General features: G+C 41.7%; 2 protein-coding genes and 1 non-coding gene across 9 annotated transcripts in view; 1 reads left to right on the top strand and 2 right to left on the bottom strand.

Moving 5' to 3' along the window:
• Positions 1-3,438, top strand: part of arfgef1 (ADP-ribosylation factor guanine nucleotide-exchange factor 1 (brefeldin A-inhibited)) — a 51,437-nt gene extending 47,999 nt beyond the window's left edge. For all 4 annotated transcript variants that reach the window (XM_044338846.1, XM_044338845.1, XM_044338844.1 and 1 more), the window contains 2 exons: positions 1,567-1,684; positions 1,999-3,438. In XM_044338846.1, the coding sequence (XP_044194781.1) occupies positions 1,567-1,684; positions 1,999-2,220 (340 nt within the window). In that variant the 3' untranslated portion in view covers positions 2,221-3,438. The remainder of the gene's footprint in view (positions 1-1,566; positions 1,685-1,998) is intronic.
• Positions 3,439-3,525: 87 nt separating this feature from the next.
• LOC122972086 (centrosome and spindle pole associated protein 1) lies at positions 3,526-16,741 on the bottom strand. Of its 4 annotated transcripts, none has more exons than XM_044338848.1 (30): positions 16,631-16,741; positions 15,958-16,078; positions 15,791-15,869; positions 15,599-15,696; positions 15,397-15,477; positions 14,406-14,507; positions 13,887-14,263; positions 13,705-13,767; positions 13,035-13,129; positions 12,788-12,884; positions 12,616-12,673; positions 12,129-12,463; positions 11,918-12,042; positions 11,076-11,163; positions 10,726-10,837; positions 10,089-10,236; positions 9,869-9,994; positions 9,664-9,734; positions 9,332-9,475; positions 9,055-9,204; positions 8,873-8,971; positions 8,722-8,782; positions 8,480-8,606; positions 7,442-7,578; positions 5,933-6,070; positions 5,828-5,862; positions 5,659-5,722; positions 4,966-5,075; positions 4,624-4,759; positions 3,526-4,168 (listed from the first exon to the last, which is right to left on the bottom strand). In XM_044338848.1, exons 2-30 carry the CDS (start codon positions 15,967-15,969, stop codon positions 3,975-3,977), a joined length of 3,462 nt encoding a protein of 1,153 aa, XP_044194783.1. In that variant the 5' UTR covers positions 15,970-16,078; positions 16,631-16,741; the 3' UTR covers positions 3,526-3,974. The 4 variants fall into 4 exon arrangements, with proteins under 4 accessions (XP_044194783.1, XP_044194782.1, XP_044194785.1 ...); XM_044338847.1 differs by lacking the exon at positions 16,631-16,741 and adding an exon at positions 16,190-16,621; XM_044338850.1 differs by lacking the exon at positions 16,631-16,741 and adding an exon at positions 16,190-16,621 and having other exon boundaries at positions 13,035-13,126.
• trnar-ccg lies at positions 15,026-15,098 on the bottom strand. The gene has a single exon. It is a non-coding gene; the product is annotated as a tRNA-Arg (tRNA).
• Positions 16,742-16,873: the final 132 nt, after the last annotated feature.

The raw sequence follows: 16,873 nt of genomic DNA, 5'->3' as shown, positions 1-16,873 counted from the left end.
TTTGTTGATGGTAGGTTGCAATGGAAATTAGTGGAAATAGTTGGTGTGTAATTATAAAATGCACAGCCATCTTTCTGCAAATACTCTGCTTAAATAAACAGCTGTAGTAAATGTATGAGGTGCATAGATGGAATAAGCCAATATGGAGATTTTTTGGTCTGATTTTCAAAGTTAGTTCTTTCTTTTTTTCTTATTTGTACTTTTGTACATCCTGAAAAATAATGATTCCAAAAAAAATGTTATTTTAAAAAGACAGGAAGTCTCGAGGGAAGTTTCTAGTTATTTAAAATGCTCCTGATCTTTAAGGTTCCTTTTACCATCATTTGTATAGAATCCATTGGCGCCATATCAGGGATGTGTTTGCCAACACATCTGTGAAATATTAATACGGACTGATAGCAATCGGACCGCTCCACCCCTTGTCTGTGTTTGCGTGTGAGTATATGTAAATGTTGTCTTAGATATAGCTGACTGCGAGTCTCTCACAAATTCACCTTCACAAGCTCCATGGTGGCAATAAAGAAATCACACTTCTCCGGGCAGAAACGTCAATAGCTACCTCAGAGGAAGGAGAAATCAAAAGACGTGGGCCCTGAGAGGAGGATGGGTTGTTTTGATGTCACTTATCTCCAGTCAGTTACTCGTGGCAAAGGCACAGCGTGCACACATCTCTGCAGGTCTCTGAAACGGATGCCGTGTGCTGTATAGATCCAAAGGAATTTAGCACAGTGATGTTTCATTGTTCAGTCAGCGCTGCTGTCATCGCTTCATCTTTATTCAGCAAACAGCCATCACCTCTTTCCTCTCCCAGCCTCACTCTCGTGTTGACGATGATATTAAGAATCATCGCTTGTATCTCTTACTTGCATTCGTTAAAAGAGAAGATAAGAAAGAGGAAGGGGAGGAGGAGGAGGAGGAAGGGTGGTGCCTGCACGTGAGAGCGGCTCTGAAATCCTAATTCATTGAGACACTGCTATGTGTCATCATGTCTATATTTTGTGTTCCTTCCTTCCTTTTTCGCACACACCTCACCCTGTTATCTGCTCACCAGAGGCCACGTACACACACACAGTTGAGTAGTGCAGGGTGCAAAGCACATTCGGGAGGCAATTAGGTCGCAGAGATTTTGAGTGCAAGGGAGCTGTGAAAGAGGAAGAAGCGTTGATGTCAGAAGAGTGCCGCAGGGTCAGAGAAGAAAGGTCAGAGGTCGCGTCAGTTTTTCCTCAAGCTTAAACTGTGAATAGAAATGTCTAATTGTTTGCATAATAGCCTCAGTCAATGGCTTTAATTAGCAGCAACTGAGCGAAAACAATCTTAATCATCCTCATCTCGGCAATCGTTCATGTAAGGAACAAGACAGAGAAGCAAATGCTTTCTTTCCACAATACGTTACAGAACAACACAGCTCTGAAGGGTTGTTATTTTATTGTTTTCTTTCATAAAATCCTGACCAGACTGTGTGAAATTTATTCAGATAGCAGCTTCTTTCTATTCATTGTTCTCCCACTGTGTTAACATCTATTTCTAAACCGTTTCTTTTCTTTTGTGTTTCTCTGTCTGCTGCAGTGTGTGCAGTGAGGCTGTAGCGTACTTCTTGGCTTTGACCTCGGAGAGCCACAGAGAGGCCTGGACCAACCTGCTGCTCCTTTTCCTCACCAAGGTGCTAAAGATCAGCGATGAAAGGGTAAGTGTTTTTGGAGCTTGAGCCATGCTAGGAACTAAAAGGGAGGATCGATTTTGACTTTTATGAGTCCCCCAGTGTTATGGAAGTGCAATACTGAATTGATGGCTTACTCCTTTTAAAATACCTCACTGGGGCAGTTACAGTTTCACACAATATTGAATGTTATGTATCATCTGAGTCTTACAGAGTACAACAAGAGCGTCTTGAGAGCTGGAGCTTTGCTAGTTGTCTAAGCCTAAAAGTGTGACTTTATTCTGTGGGGCGCTGAACAGTTTTTCTGTTTCTCTGTCTTCGTGTCACTCTCTCACCTCCAGTTTAAGGCTCATGCGTCCAGATACTACCCTCTGCTGTGTGAGATCATGCAGTTCGACCTGATCCCTGAGCTCCGGGCCGTCCTAAGAAAGTTTTACCTGCGTATCGGCCTTGTGTTTCACATCGCGCAGCTGCCTGAGCCTGAGCCGGACCCTCAGCCGGCAAGTGTTGAGCAGGAGACAGACACGGAGGTGGGAGAGGAGGCCGGAGAGGAGGCCCAGTGATGCTGCACCACAAACAGCCTGGAAACATAGAGCTCTAACCGTGGCCTCCACCTCAGATCTGTGCGACTGTGCTGCAGCTCTATGTCACCTCAGGGCCCTCCATGTGGTTTTATGCTGAACACTTGACTTAAACGGCTGATCACCAATCAGCTGTCTGCTACCACCCGCCCGCACCCTTAACCCCCGTCACCACACACACACACACACACACACACACACACACACACACACACGCACAGAGAGAGAGAGAGAGAAACATGCCTAGATGGTGTACTTGATATCACGATGAAAACAGTCATGTCTTGTACAAGGTGTAGCGATTCCTCCACTGGATAAAACTACTGATAAAAAACTGACAGTTACCCGTATCTCTGATCTGCTCAGAAGGAATATATTTCAAAAAAACGTGTGCTTCTTACTGTATATTTAAAAAAGTAAAGAATGAATGATTTCAACAACATGCAAAAAGACATATTCACTAACTATGAAATGTGACATTTGTCACACATTGATAGTAATGATCTTTCTGTCTGCACCGCAGATGGCTAACATTAGTATTGATAGCCTCTTGGATGAAACTAGTTGTACAGATCTGCCGCTATGTAATATAATCTTATAACACTAGATTTCATTTATTTTTGTTTATTTTTTTTTCCTCCTCTGGATTTGCTGCACTTGATCTCTTTTTTGAATGCACTGGAGATTTTACTTTTGTGATAATTTATTTGACTGTAACATCTCCTGCAGATTGTCCTATACAAGTACGATTTGTAATTGAACAAGACCGCGGAAAGTGAAGGGTTAAATTATTCCATTTTATATGTTAGGTTTTTAACAGAGACAGATGATAACTGTGCTTATGAAACTGGAAGATGAGAGAGAAACCTGATGCTAGCTGCTTTTGAGTCACTAGTCTGTTTTCATGTTTTTGAGTTTAGTTTTCACTCTTGTGTACAAAATCAAAAGTTAATAATATATTTAATGTTTTTTTTTTCTTTGGTTTGGGGGAAAGTAATATGTATAGAGAAAATGAAAAACGTTAGCTGTGCTTTAAGTATGAATGGGATGTATTCCTGCTCATGGATGTAGAAAACAAAATGTATATGATACAGCAATGTAAAGTTTTCTATGTTGCAAAAAAGATTATGTACAACTTTCTGTACGATACATCATCTGGCATTCTAATCAGGTTCTAGGTCAATAAAGTTTTTGAACTTGGTTGATTTGAAATGTTGAATGACTGATTTTAAATTACATAGCAGCTAGCTGTCTGTTTTTCTACATGAATGAGAAGTCAGGACACCATTAGAATGATAACATTTTATTATAAAATAAACTCTCCAGTGTATATTTATAGCATTAATAAAATAACTACATTATCATGTACAATATGCACCTTACAATACAGTTACTTTTATGGACTAAATCTAATCCTTCAATTCTGTATTGCAGCTTTAAAACTGCTCTTTTCCTGCAGAGAGAAATTGGCCAAAGTGAGTCTTGTGTAAGCTGGTTCTTGTCCAAGCTGACAGACATGAATAGATGTTTTTACTGGCAAACTGTGGTCTCTGAAGCTATGTAATCTAATCAAAACCACAATTACCATGTTAGTCAATGGAAAGTATTTTTAGTTGTTCTCACTTCGGTTAATCCTTAGAGAAACCACCACCCGCATCTAAAGGAAAGGGGAATTGGTGACGGACTAAAGCCTCACTCAGTGCAGTTTCCCATCAGTGGAGACCAGCTAATGGAAGCTATGCGACGCGATGTGTCAGCCAGGGTGGAGCATCCCTCCTGCTGCCTGGCCTCTCTTTACAGCCAGAGCGTTTCACAGCATCCGACGTGCCAGGACGCAGCCAGGCTTCTGTGGCAACAGTCTCCACGGAGACACGCCTCCCCAGGGCAGAACGCAGAGACAAGACATCCACTTCATCACCAGACAGCCCCTCTGAGGAGCACAGAAGCTTATCCGTCACACACTTCTTTATGAAATCAGAGATTAAAGGATGCTGAAAAATTGGCATATATACATATTTTTCTGAAGCATATGTGGGAGAAATCTCTCAAAAAGCAAGTTAAGCGTCAGATAAACTTTAAAAGTATTTTTGCACAAAATGACTGTGTGGACACACTGGATTTGGTCCCCCATCACCTACATTGAAAGCACATTTGAAGGGGATCTTTTACAGTGAGGAAAACCTCTTTCAGTGTTCACATGGACACCTGATTGTTAAAAAAAATTGTGAACCTATCCTTGAAGGTGAGACCAAGAGGGATATTAATGCCACCTCTTCTGAAGTCTTTCAGTGTACCAACACTCCTCTGTGCCTACACTTTCCAGACTTTAGTTTTATTAGCATTTCATTTATTTGATTATTTCTAATGTAAATCGTTTGGTCGTACCTGATCTGCCCTTGTGGTCATCAATGCAAGAGTCGTGTCTCGTGCTGTGCTGTTGGTTGCCAGCCCTGACTTCAGATTCAAGGTTCAGACTGGTCGCTGACTGCGGTGACTGGGCTGGCTGGATGTCACGCTCCCTCTGATCAATGAAATATAAAAAAAGGGATCAGCTGGTCAGTATGGACTCTGATTGTCATGTCAATGTTGTAAAATAAGAAAACTAAACAAACTTGTGTTATAAAGTACTGAAAGCATCAGCATGGGATACAGCTCTGGTACTGTAGTGATGTGGATCACTTTGACCTGAGGCAAACGAAAGGATCCATTTACTGATCAGCATCATACATCATAGTCGTGTCTCCTCTGCAGGGCTGTCCTCTCCTGGTGTGCTGGTGAGGGCTGAAGGGATCTCTGCTGATGAACCAGGTCTCTGGATGGATCACCACTGTAAACATCTGACAAAGTCCAAAAGCCATTCATCATTACACACAAACCTCTTGGACAGAAATTAGGGACCTTAAAGTTCATTCAGTCCAGACTATGTCATAGGAAAACAGAGAACTTGGTCCATTCAGCCAAACTTTTCAGAGAAATGAGGCAAGATGGAAAAGAGTATTAAGGAAAGGATTGGAAAAGCCTTCTTTCCTGCATCAAGCTTTAAACAATTTGTCAACTGCCCCCATTCCCAATGCCTGGCACTGTACTATCACCACCCTGCAGCTGGCACGGGTGCCTTGCACTCAGCTCTTGCTCCAGCTGCAACACAGAGACGTGAGTTGGCATGTGCCACAATTAGTCTGGCACAGAGACAAAGAGCTAAATTAGCCTGACTGTTGTATTGTGGTGTTGTGAGGGTGTATGTAGCTGACCTCCCGAGCTCTCTCACCTTTATGGAAAATGTCTGGGGCCTTAGAAAAAGAAAAGTGAAGCTTGTCCCTGTCATTTATATCAGTGCGCCCTGTCTTCATACATAAAAGAAGAAGTAGTAAAAAAGAACAGGGACACTCTTTACAAAAATCTATATTTAGCCAGGCTTACCAATAAAGGTAGTCTCAGATGGCAAAATGGAGTCTCTGTGGATGCGGTGCCCAGGTCTATTCCTCTGAGAAAATACACACATATGAAACAATAAAACACCTCCTCATTAGAAGAGCAAGCCAAGCATCTACCTATCTAGATGTAAAACGCATAACTGATCACCACTCACAGGATGATGGTGGCTCAGTTGCTGGTCCAAATAATCTGTAGGAAGACAGAGCAATGAGTTAAAGAGAACAACAGTTTGAGGAGATATCTGTGTCTGCTTGCTGACCATGTTCTTCCTCTCTCTTCATAAGCCTGATTTTGCGCTGTTGTTCTCGAAGAAGAGCCTGTTGTTGGATATCCAGACTTTGTGCGTCAGTGGGAGGGTCAGGGAACATGTGACGGACCTCCTCACGAGATGCTGTATCTGAAAAACACAAAGACGAGAAGAGGGAGCTTAGCCCCTATTTGAGGTATTGTCATATATGTGTGTTATAGATGTATTCAGGTGGCTACTAAAGAATAAGAAACATAAGTCCACGAAACACAAATACTAGACATTAAAAGAGAAATCAGCACTTTACATATTTGATGGGGTAGCGTCTAAGTGCTGCCTTGCTCACTTTATCTGCAGCCTCCCTCTTCTTCCACTCTCCAAAACAGCAGCTTGGCAGTGACTCAGCAGCTCCACAGCCTGGCTACATCTTACACACTACACCATATCAGGTTTGACTGTGCATAATGGATCTGATGCAGCTTTCAGACATAAGGTTGGCATAAATCCATAATTCATATGTGGAGGTTTGATAAGTGATTCATTCAGTTCGTCATGAACTAGCATTTCCTCCTATTTTGCTGGTTTTACAAGCTGCAGCTCTGAATGTCTGTCAGACCCCCGCATTAACTCGGTCTGGGAACCCGTCCAAAGCCATTTCCTTGGTCGCTTGCATTACATTCTCTGTTTACACTGCCAAACTGACTGTCATTGATGGACGCCTCCCATGACCTCATGAGATTAAAGTTTCAGTGTGGCCAGAGGGAGACAGAGGACTGATGAGGCTCTGGAAAGTCTAAACCATCTGGCAATGCCCAGCTGGCGTAAGACTGCAGTGATCCTGCTCCCTCATCCTTACATCAACACTATGACCGAGGCAATTTGAAGAGGGTTCTTCAATGACTTCCTCAAAGTTGTAAAAAGATGTTGGTTCACAGTACAGAAGAAAAGTAAGCAATGCTGAACTGCTCTCATTTCAGAAGGATAAATTCATTTGTAATCATTAGATGTTTGATCAGTTCACCAAAGTAATTGGAGTGATAGAAATGAGATAAAGCATTAACTCACTTTGAGTATTATATAGTAATGTCAACAAATCCTATACTTGAACTTAAATTTTATCCTTTCCTGTATAGAAATGAAAACAGTAACAGGAGAAGAAATTGTTAAGCTACTAAAAAAGTAACAATCAATCAATGTGTATGAATAGTCTTTGTGCAGTTAGGAAGTATCGTATGACCTCTACTGCAGTCATGTGACTGCTCACTACCTCCAGGTCATATACAAGAAATGAACTGGTGCTGGCAGGCAGAGAGTCACTGCTCATGATTCTGCAGTCCAAGACACATTTGAGGCACATAGATTGCACAGAAAACCATCTAAGAGTGGTCTTTTTCTTGCAGGGACCTAAACTTTGAATTAATTTTTTGAAGGCAATCTTGTTAAAATGTTTAAAAAAAGTTTTAAAATGCTTCACATGATGAAATCTGTGTCCAATTTATCAGTGGCGTTTCCTTCCATTACCCCTGTATTTAAGCTTGTTGAACTCCCGGATGTCTTGCATGTTAACACATGCAGCACTGGAGGAGGGACTACTGGTTGCTGGCTGGACATCTTGTTTGTTCGCCGGTTCAGAGGCATCCACTCGTCGTCCTCTGGGCCTGAGCAAAGAGGGAAAACCTCACTTTGAACAGAGCAACTGCCTCTAAAAACACACATATCTTAAATGATTTTCAGTTGTACACAATGACTACAACAATCAGTTCCACTTGATAAGTTAGGAAAGTTTCAAAAGGAATTAAATGTGTGTTGTTTTAAAATAGTAATGACATAACACCTGATGTGTGTGTATGCTTTTCAATTCTTTTAGGAGGCCTAAAGCAAAGAGTTTTCTGTCTAAGCAACTTATACTGTAACCAAAGGAAAGCTGTGAAACTGGCACCAGTTCAAAGCAGTTCTACAGTGAACATTTACATTTGAATATACATTTGAATATAAGCACAGACTTTACAAATAGATTGTTATACATCCCAATCCAAACATATATTTTTATATACAGGGTGGCTGGAGAGGCAGCCACAAGTGCTGCTGAGGTGCCCTTCAGCAAGACACTGAAACTCTATTGGATACTGCAATGCAGCTGACACCGCTGATCTCGCAAGGTGAAGACAGATGAAAAGAGAATTTCCCTTTTGGGATCATACTGTTACAGTACCGCAGTAATGAGTCTCTGAAACAAATCAAAATGGAAATTAGAAGATAGCCAATTTGACTCAAGTCACATTCGTTAGTTCAGAGCACAAGAATGCCTGCTTTAAAAAAGAAGAGCAAATCAAAATTGCCCCTTTAATGAGATATAATTAGCATTGTGTCTTCAACTCAGTGCGTCTGGGGTGTATTAGATGAAATTGTACCTGAAGGGGTACAGCACCTCTAATAGCTCCTCTAAATGGCTCATTTTCTTTTTATAGCCAGGAAGAAAATGATAAAATCTTACTTATTCTGAGCACACTATGTCTACGCACATTACCCCTGCTGCTCATGGGTGTCTGACTGTAATACCTGTTGGGGGGAGTGTAGTGTGTCTCCTGTTGATCTGTCTGTCCCAGCTGAACCTCCAGTTGTCTCTGCTTTTCTCTCAGGTACCTACGGAGGGCTGACAGTTCTCTCATCACTTCCTGTGTACCATCTGGAGCAAGCAGAGTTAGTGGGGAGAGACAGAGACATGTTTAAGAGGCAATTTAGAAGAGACACATTCATTTTTTGGGGGGGCCTGGAGAACTGATAAGTCAAGAAAATCTCACCCTGTAGCTGGTTTGTTCTTGCAGGGACTGGTCGGAGGTGCGGAGCTGAAGCAATGCGCTCCTGTTGTGGAAATTGTGGCCATTGTTTATTTTAGATTTACATCAAAACAGCTGTGATGTGAAAAAATGCATCTGTTACTAAGTAGCTTACAGTCCTGGAGGAAAGTTGGCTCAGAGCAGAAGAAGGTCTGGAGGCCACGAGGTCTGTCTGTTTCTTCTGCAAGGTTGGGATGGGAGGAGATGGATCTCTCTGCAAATTCATGAGAAGAATCTTTTCTTAACAAAGAAAAAACTGCAATCTACAGAACTACTGTCTTTTGGAGTTCACTGTACCTCATTCACCACTGGCGCCTGTTCCTCCTCTCTGTCCTTGTTGGTCTTAGGTACCTTCTTTTCAATCTCCTGTTCTTCCCTCAGTGTCTTTTCCTCCATCGGGCGATGTGTTTTACATTCATGGATCCAACCTTGGTTCTCCAGCCTATGCTGCAGAGAGAGTAAAGAAACAAGTTAGGGTTAGGGTTCAGAGGGAAGCCTGGTGTAAGGAGAAGCCCCTGACTGCAAGGAACAAGGAAAGATGAAGTGCTCTTCATCAAAGCGATGAACTCCTCACCCCAATCTTCTTTTGCTTCCTTTGCTCCTCCTCATATTCCCGCTGTATGTGAGCCCTCTGCTCCGCCAGCCTCTTCTCTTCTTTCTCCTCCTCAATCCTCATTCGTTCTCTTTCCTCTGACTGCTTTCGCCTGTTTTCTTCTATCTGTTCGTAATGTTAACTTATATTTAGAATTTATTTACAACCTCTTCAAAGCTGCTCAGGAACACCAAAGTGGTTGTAGACACTATGCACACACTGAAGAAAATCACCTTCTGTTTGATCAATGTAGCATCAAGGCAGAGTTGAGTTACCTGCATAGATGAGATAGTGAGCTGTGTTCGAGGACCTACCTGCTGTTTCAGGGCTTCTTTGTAAGTGTCGTGCATGTGGAGCTGCTGCGGAGGTGATGGATCAGTGAAACCTGCAAGGACAAGTGAGACAGAGAGGAATCCATCAATGAAGAAAAGGCATGTATGCAGAACACAAAATATGCACACAAATGTATAATACACTTAGATACACTGGATGAAAGGACCAATGAAGAGAGAGCACTACCTGATATTCGATGGGAGAGAGGTGACCTGGCTTCAGCTCTAGGAGTGTGTCCATTAAGAATCTGTTCATCATTGGTTGGGTTCCTATATGACTCCTCATTGATCCTGTGCATGTGATTCAGATCACCTGAAACACAGTACAGAGAAACATAATCCATCCATCATAAATGTATCTTAGGTTTAGCAAACCTCATTAAAAGAGGGAGTGAGAGCCAACTTACTAACAAGGTTGCCTCTTTGGTCTTTAATTGGAGCACCTCCCCCACTCCTCCCCCAGGGGTTGTAGGCCATCATTTCAGCGTTTATCTTGGCATCATATCGTTCCTTCTCTTCTTTCTCTCTTCTTTTACGCTCCTCTCTTTCTTTGATCTAGACACAAGGCAGGTAGGGTGTTAAAAGTTCATGCATCTCTGACCCTTGAAGCGGGGACTGACTTTCTTTTTTTACTGTATGTCCTCAACTACAGCTGCAAGTAGTGGAGTGCTGGTCTTGCCACAGTTCATGTCTTTAACCATGGGGAAAATGCTGACCCCAACATGATCTGGTCTGTCAAAATATTGAGGTCTGTCCCTAAAATGAGTCATTGTCTAAAGTTTCATCTGGCATCAGTTGGGAGGAAGTCTGTCACAGCAATCACTAGCATGTCAATGGGTTGTTGCCTCATTTAACCCTCACAAAATCCATCAACTACCCACTAGCAGACCACGATGGTGGGCACAAAAATACACAGTCCAAAACACATTTGGAAGTAAAGTGAGCCTGCTTCTTGGCCACAAACTGCAAAAACTACAAATGAGATTGACTTGCCACATGGACTTGATCATTAATTCAGGAAGTCATAGAGACCTGAACGTGTACCTGTTGTTTGAGTGCTTCTTGGTAGTTCATTGCACTCTCTCTCCTCTGCTTGGAGTTGTCTGCAGAAAGCTCTCCAAAGACCAGCGGTGATGCTCTATGATGATCAGTTGCTCTAGAAGCAGACATACAATGTGACAAATGATGATGAGAAGGTACATACAGACACACAGTTAGTTTGCAGTGAGGGCCCTCTTCTGGAAGAGAGAGAAAAAAATCTTAAAACTGATTTTCAGTGTAAAGAATAGCTGTTGCACATGTCTTGAAATTGGTTTAAATTGTGTACACTGAAGTCATCATCTGAATAAATAAATGCCTGTTGCAGAAATCAAGGTGGTACGATGGGCACTGACTCTGTGCGACGACTGTGTCTGACAGAAGGTGGTCTCGGAGAGGGGTTGTGGAAATTCCCAGACAGCTGCACTCCCCCAGGCAAACCATCTAATGAAGAACAAAACAAAGACACAAGACAATTAATACATGCTGATTTAACAGTTTCATCGGCTATCTGCTGCCATAATCTGTCAGCTTTTTTTCCAACATAAAAATTGGCAGCAAACTAAAAATGGAAAGAAAATAAATGTAACCAAATGGACCAGCTGGATGAAGAGAGATCCATCTGGATCTGCTGAACTCATATCCAATAAACTGTATATCCCCTTAGCAATAAAATCAGTTCTGTTGTAAAAGGAGATTTATGAATTGCCATGCCAAGTCCTCTTGGCCATTGATATGGTGATAAAATGGTTCCATAATAAATGGTAATAGTTCTCTACAGACAGAGGTCTGGGAGTTTATGTAAGGTAATGTGAATTACTCCCAATGACTGTGTAGCGCTCCAGTGTTTACTTGAAATTTCTGACCATTTCCCAAAGCATAATGTAGTATTTTAGATGTATTTCCCTAACTCTAAGCAGCCACAGTTTTACACTCATTTCTGTATGATATGAAAATTATTTTACGGAGAAATGAAACTGTACATCTGCATTGCCAAGCAATGAATGACAGTCTAACTTTGACAGTCTGTAAGTAGATTTTCTTACCATAGCAAAATTAATAGAAACCAGTTAAAAACACATTTCAACATGCTTTTAAATGGCTACAAATAATGCAAAGTATACATATAGTAAAAGGCAAAGGAAGAAAAACATTTCTATAAAATTTAAACTAAAAAAAAGACACTGTAATACTATACTTTGATTGTTGGGATGATTAGGATCTAATGGATTCCTGGTTCCGTAGTAGTAATAGGCTTCATCATATGGAGTCTTGTAGGTATTGGCTACAGCGGGAGGTTTAGGAGGAGGAACACCAGCCACTCTGAGAAAACAAAATCATAGAAACTACAATGAATTAACGGTAGAATTTTTATTTATGTGTAGGGTCACAAAGCAATAGTGAACTACCTTGGTATGGTCACCTCTCCTAGCATGTCTGAGAAGCCCCTGTGGTAGTCCTCATTAAAATAGTCCAGAAAGGAGCCACCTTGTGCTGCGCCTGATCTGGACCCAGGCAACTTATTGAGAGCTGTATTGTTGTCCATGGTCGGAGAGGGAAAGGCTACCCGGGACTTTCCTGGGGGGACCCTCTGTTCTGTGGCCTCTATGGGTTTGTCAGCCTCAGGTGTTGGATCTGGGTCCTTCCCTATGACCCCCACACCTATTCCAGGCTTGTAGGGAACATCCCGTCTCCAGCTGTCATAATGACGATTTACAGCCCCAAACTGCTTAATTCGGTCAGGCTGTAAGAGAGGATACATCACGTAACAGAGATACAAAGATGATCAAGAAATTAGACAACAAATATTGGGAAAACCTCAAGATAGGGTTTTTCTCAGGGCAGTGTTATGCCATCACGTCAAAATATTATCAAGTGTCAGCAATTTTGTTTTACCTTTTTCTCAGGGTCTGTGGCTCCAGTCGCAGCCACCTTCAGCTCAAGTTCCTTCTCCCTGAAAGTAGATCACCCAAACCTTAATGTCTTGTTGGTTCACAGGGATGTAGCTAGCTCAGACAGCAAAAAATTTAAAAAGTACAAAATTTTGATTTAGTGAGTAAACACTCACCTCTTCTTGTTTCTCTGCTGTTCAGCAATTTGTTTCAGCAGCTCCTGCTTGTACTGTTCTTTCCTCAACTGAGAGGCCATCTGCTCTTCTGTTGCTCCTGCGTGACAACAGAGCATCACAAACACACAAATTCTGTCCCCTATGATGCTGAAATAGGATTTTCCAGTGACCATTTCCGTCAATAATCCCACAAGTTAATATGTGTCCAAATACTGTATGTGCATTATGCAGTAAGATAGGTATTCACCAATCATGAGTCCAGTTGCAAACTTGGCTTTATCCTTGCTGGTAGCAGGTCTAGATCTTGTAGTTGTAGTCATCCTGTCTGGCATTTGCAGGCTACTGAAGACACAGACAGTCTCAGACACAGAGTAAGCCAATCACAAACAACATATGAAGGTAACAGCTCAGCAATCAGTTCCCCTCTGAGCCCCACCCAATGACCATGTTACATCATACACTCCCTCACAGTTTGTCCGCAGAGCTTTATGGTCACAGATGCAGAGTGAAGCCTAAATCTCTAATCAATTCAGCTCCTCTGATAGAACTGGGGTGAGTAATTGCTTGCCTGGAGCTGGGCCGAGGCTCACCCTCCATCACTGTTGTGGATGGAGTTAACAGCTTACTGACAGTAGCTCAGCTTGAGGGCAAACAATGGAATGCAATTGCATGTAAGAGAAGTGCTATAGAGCAATAAATGAGTATCGAAAAAAATTTCCATAACTGTCTTGTGCTGTGTTAGTTTGCTTAATGAGAGTACTTTATCAATTGGGAAAACGTATGTGATTTTCCAGGATGATGTAATTGGTTGTATGTAAATTCTGTTGCTATTTAGAATCATTCTGTTGCAGCTTTACAAATCCCATTGCTGCAAGACAAATCGCCCAGAACTGTACATAGAACCTGGTCACGCTTACTCTGACTCATTGTTCTGATCATGAACACCAGGGGCCTCCATCTCCTTTATGTCCTGAGGGGCTCTGCCATAGAAACAGACAAGACAGATGAAGAGGAACTATATTACCATACCTGACCTTTACTCAATGCTAATAGATTAAAACATCAGTAGCTCAAAATCACAACACAGAAAAAGCTACACCTCTTAGTTCTGCGTTCCCACGTTCTCCTCTCTTCTTTGTACTCAGGCTTTGGAGTGTGTGTGTCTTGCCACCTCCTGTGTCTGAGATCCAACTCCTTATCTTTGTCTATGTTCAGCTCCTCCTCAGAGCTGTAGAGCTCCTTTGGCCTATAGAGGTGCCAACGCCTTCGCTCCTGATGTCCCGGACCCCAAGTCTCTGTGCTTTTTCCATTTTTTCCATTATCCCCTGCCTCAGTCAGAGTGGCAGCATCTCTTGTGGATGCAGCGTGCTCCCTTTGAGGATGGTGTATGTTTGTGTGGCTGTTGAGGATGGGCAAAGGCAGAGGAGAAGCTGGAGAAGAAATGCACACAGCATCTGAGGCTTGACCATGTCCAGGCTGAAAGTGAAAATCTTTGTTTAGTGAGCTGTGTCAACTTGGTAAAAGCAATTCTATTCATTAGAATATTTACAATTGCACCAAATGCACTGTTGCATTGCACATAATCTGTACTTGTTAGTTTATTTATCCTTTTCCTTACTTTACAAGTGACAGGAGATGTTCCCCTCTTTAACCGCCTGGTGTGAGCTTGTCCCTGGAGGAAGAGGTTGTATTCTTTCTTTCTCTCCTCTCTCAGTTTTTCCTGTATGAGAAAAAAATTCAGAGTCATGTCTATGAAGCAGCCATCTTACTCATCTCGGGCAACATCTACAGATCCTATGCAATGTTTGAATCTTATCATTGTTCATTTAATTCTCTATTGATTTCTAATTAATAAATGAAAAAATGTCTTTAAAAGCACCAACACTCAGTAGTATTTGAAAATTAGACAACCTAATGTACCTTTCCTATATCACAGTTTACACTAACTGCTTATATGCAGTAGGATTTCTTACACCCTAATCAATCCATTCAGGAAGATGTGAGAAGCAGACACTTTTGTCCGAAGTATGGACTTCCCTTTCTTGTGGAAGGAGCTGGAGATTGAACCACCAACCCTGAAATTAACAGTTGACTGGCTCTATCACTAGACTACTTCACCCATGACAGCCTGATTATACTATAGATGTTATTGCATCTATTTTAATATTAAAGAAAGACTGAGCTGCATGTCACCATGGAAAGAGTTGAAAGCTCTGTACAACGCAGGTGAGACTCAATCGACCCAGGTGGGACTTGAACCCACAATCCCCAGCTCCGGAGGCTGATGCCTTATCCATTAGGCCACTGGGCCACTATACCTTTTTATAACTTGTAACCTCTAACAAATTTGACGGCACTTGTAGACAAAAACAGTTGGCGTAAGACACAAAGCACAGTACAATCAACAATTTATATAATCTTAAACTGAGATTGCAGTATATTAATTCCATTAGTGTTGTTGTGAGCATGTCACGTCATGTCATGAGAAAAAGTCCCACTTTGATCACCATGAGGAGTTATCTGCTTCCTGCCAAGTCACACTCAGGGGCACATATTCACCTATGTACCCATCCAAGCACACAGGAACACAGAGTCACTCAGTCACTCACTTTAACTGATACCCTCTCATCAATAGGTAGGGAGAGACCCTGGGGTTGTGGACGAGCTTCAGTAGTTTTCAGATCCTTTTTCTGGATGAAGAATATGAAAAAGAAGGACAGCATAGTGAGTCAGTAAAATACAATAGAGAGACTACTAAGTGACACAAAAAAGGTTTTGGTGATTATTTACTATTCTGAGACATAATCAGACCTTGGCAACATAATTTTTGTAGTCCAGCTGAAGCTCCTGTTGAAGCTTCTGCTTCTTCCTCTCATAGTCTGTTCCCAGCACCAAACCTAAGCCCAAACCTGTAAAATACACAACATATAACCAGGGATTGTATGATGTAACACTCTACTCAAAGAATGCAATGTTTCCACTGTTAAAAAACTTGCACAATACCTCTGTCTGGATTAAATGTTATTCCTTGTGCTGCTGATGCTGGAGGCATATCCACAGTGTTTATGTTACATGCCCTTGACTGTAGAGAACACACATGATGTTAAATCATGAATACATGAAGTGTATTTTCTCTTTAACAATCATCAAAGCGTTGATATTTCACATACCTCGATTAGCATACATGAATGATGTGTCACACGTCAGTGATGATATATCTTTGGGTGTTTCCGCTTCATGTTCCTCGACGCACGTATCCAAGTGGAAGTTAATCACTGAACCTGTATATGGCTAAAGAATTAGCCCTGTTTCAATGCTCAGCTATGACTCTGGCTACGGAAGCCATACACAATATTATAATACACCATATAATTAATATTTATATTATATTTCTTCACTGACCAAAACCTGAGAAATGCTGTTGTTAAGATTAACAGCGAGGCGCAAAGCATCTTTCCGTTGCTAGGGGCAACCATGACACAAAAGGTTCTCCTAGGAGAGGCTAACTAAGTTTACTAACACAGTGCGGAAAATTGAGGACAATATTCAGGAGACCCGTCACACCCGGTGCTAAAAGTTGTTATATTAGTCGATTATACTGGCTTTTTTTTAGGACGTTGGCTGATTTAACATTACAAACCGCGGTGGAAAACAAGTTTACTGGCGGGTTAACGCTAGTAATGAAATACCAACTAGCATTAGCTCTTACTAGTAGCCCTATGAGTCTTGAATTTAGCCTCATAAATGAGCATTAGCTGCAGTTTTGTCCTTTCGTCCAAAACTTCAGCCCTCACTAAAGTACAGTCCCAAAGACTTTGAGAGCAAAAGCCCTCACAAACGTACCTGCTGTTCTGAAAAGCGCCACTAGATGTCAGCGCGTTCCTGTCCGTTAGTTGACGTCTTCCCAGGACCAAACCATGCAATCCGTCAGAGGGGTGTTTATGTTTTAATATAAGTGATAAATACGGTAAGAATCGCTTCAGGTGGAATGATATTGTTATATATAAGTATGTTGCAATGTTTAAAAATATAAAGTATCATAAAATCACATCAATATCTTACTTGTGTAATAATAAGACAAAGCCC

The sequence above is a fragment of the Thunnus albacares genome, chromosome 21 (assembly GCF_914725855.1).
Source record: "Thunnus albacares chromosome 21, fThuAlb1.1, whole genome shotgun sequence".
Taxonomy (NCBI): domain Eukaryota; kingdom Metazoa; phylum Chordata; class Actinopteri; order Scombriformes; family Scombridae; genus Thunnus; species Thunnus albacares.
The sequence above is the reverse complement of the archived record's forward strand: the minus strand, read 5'-3'. Positions and strand labels throughout refer to the sequence as shown.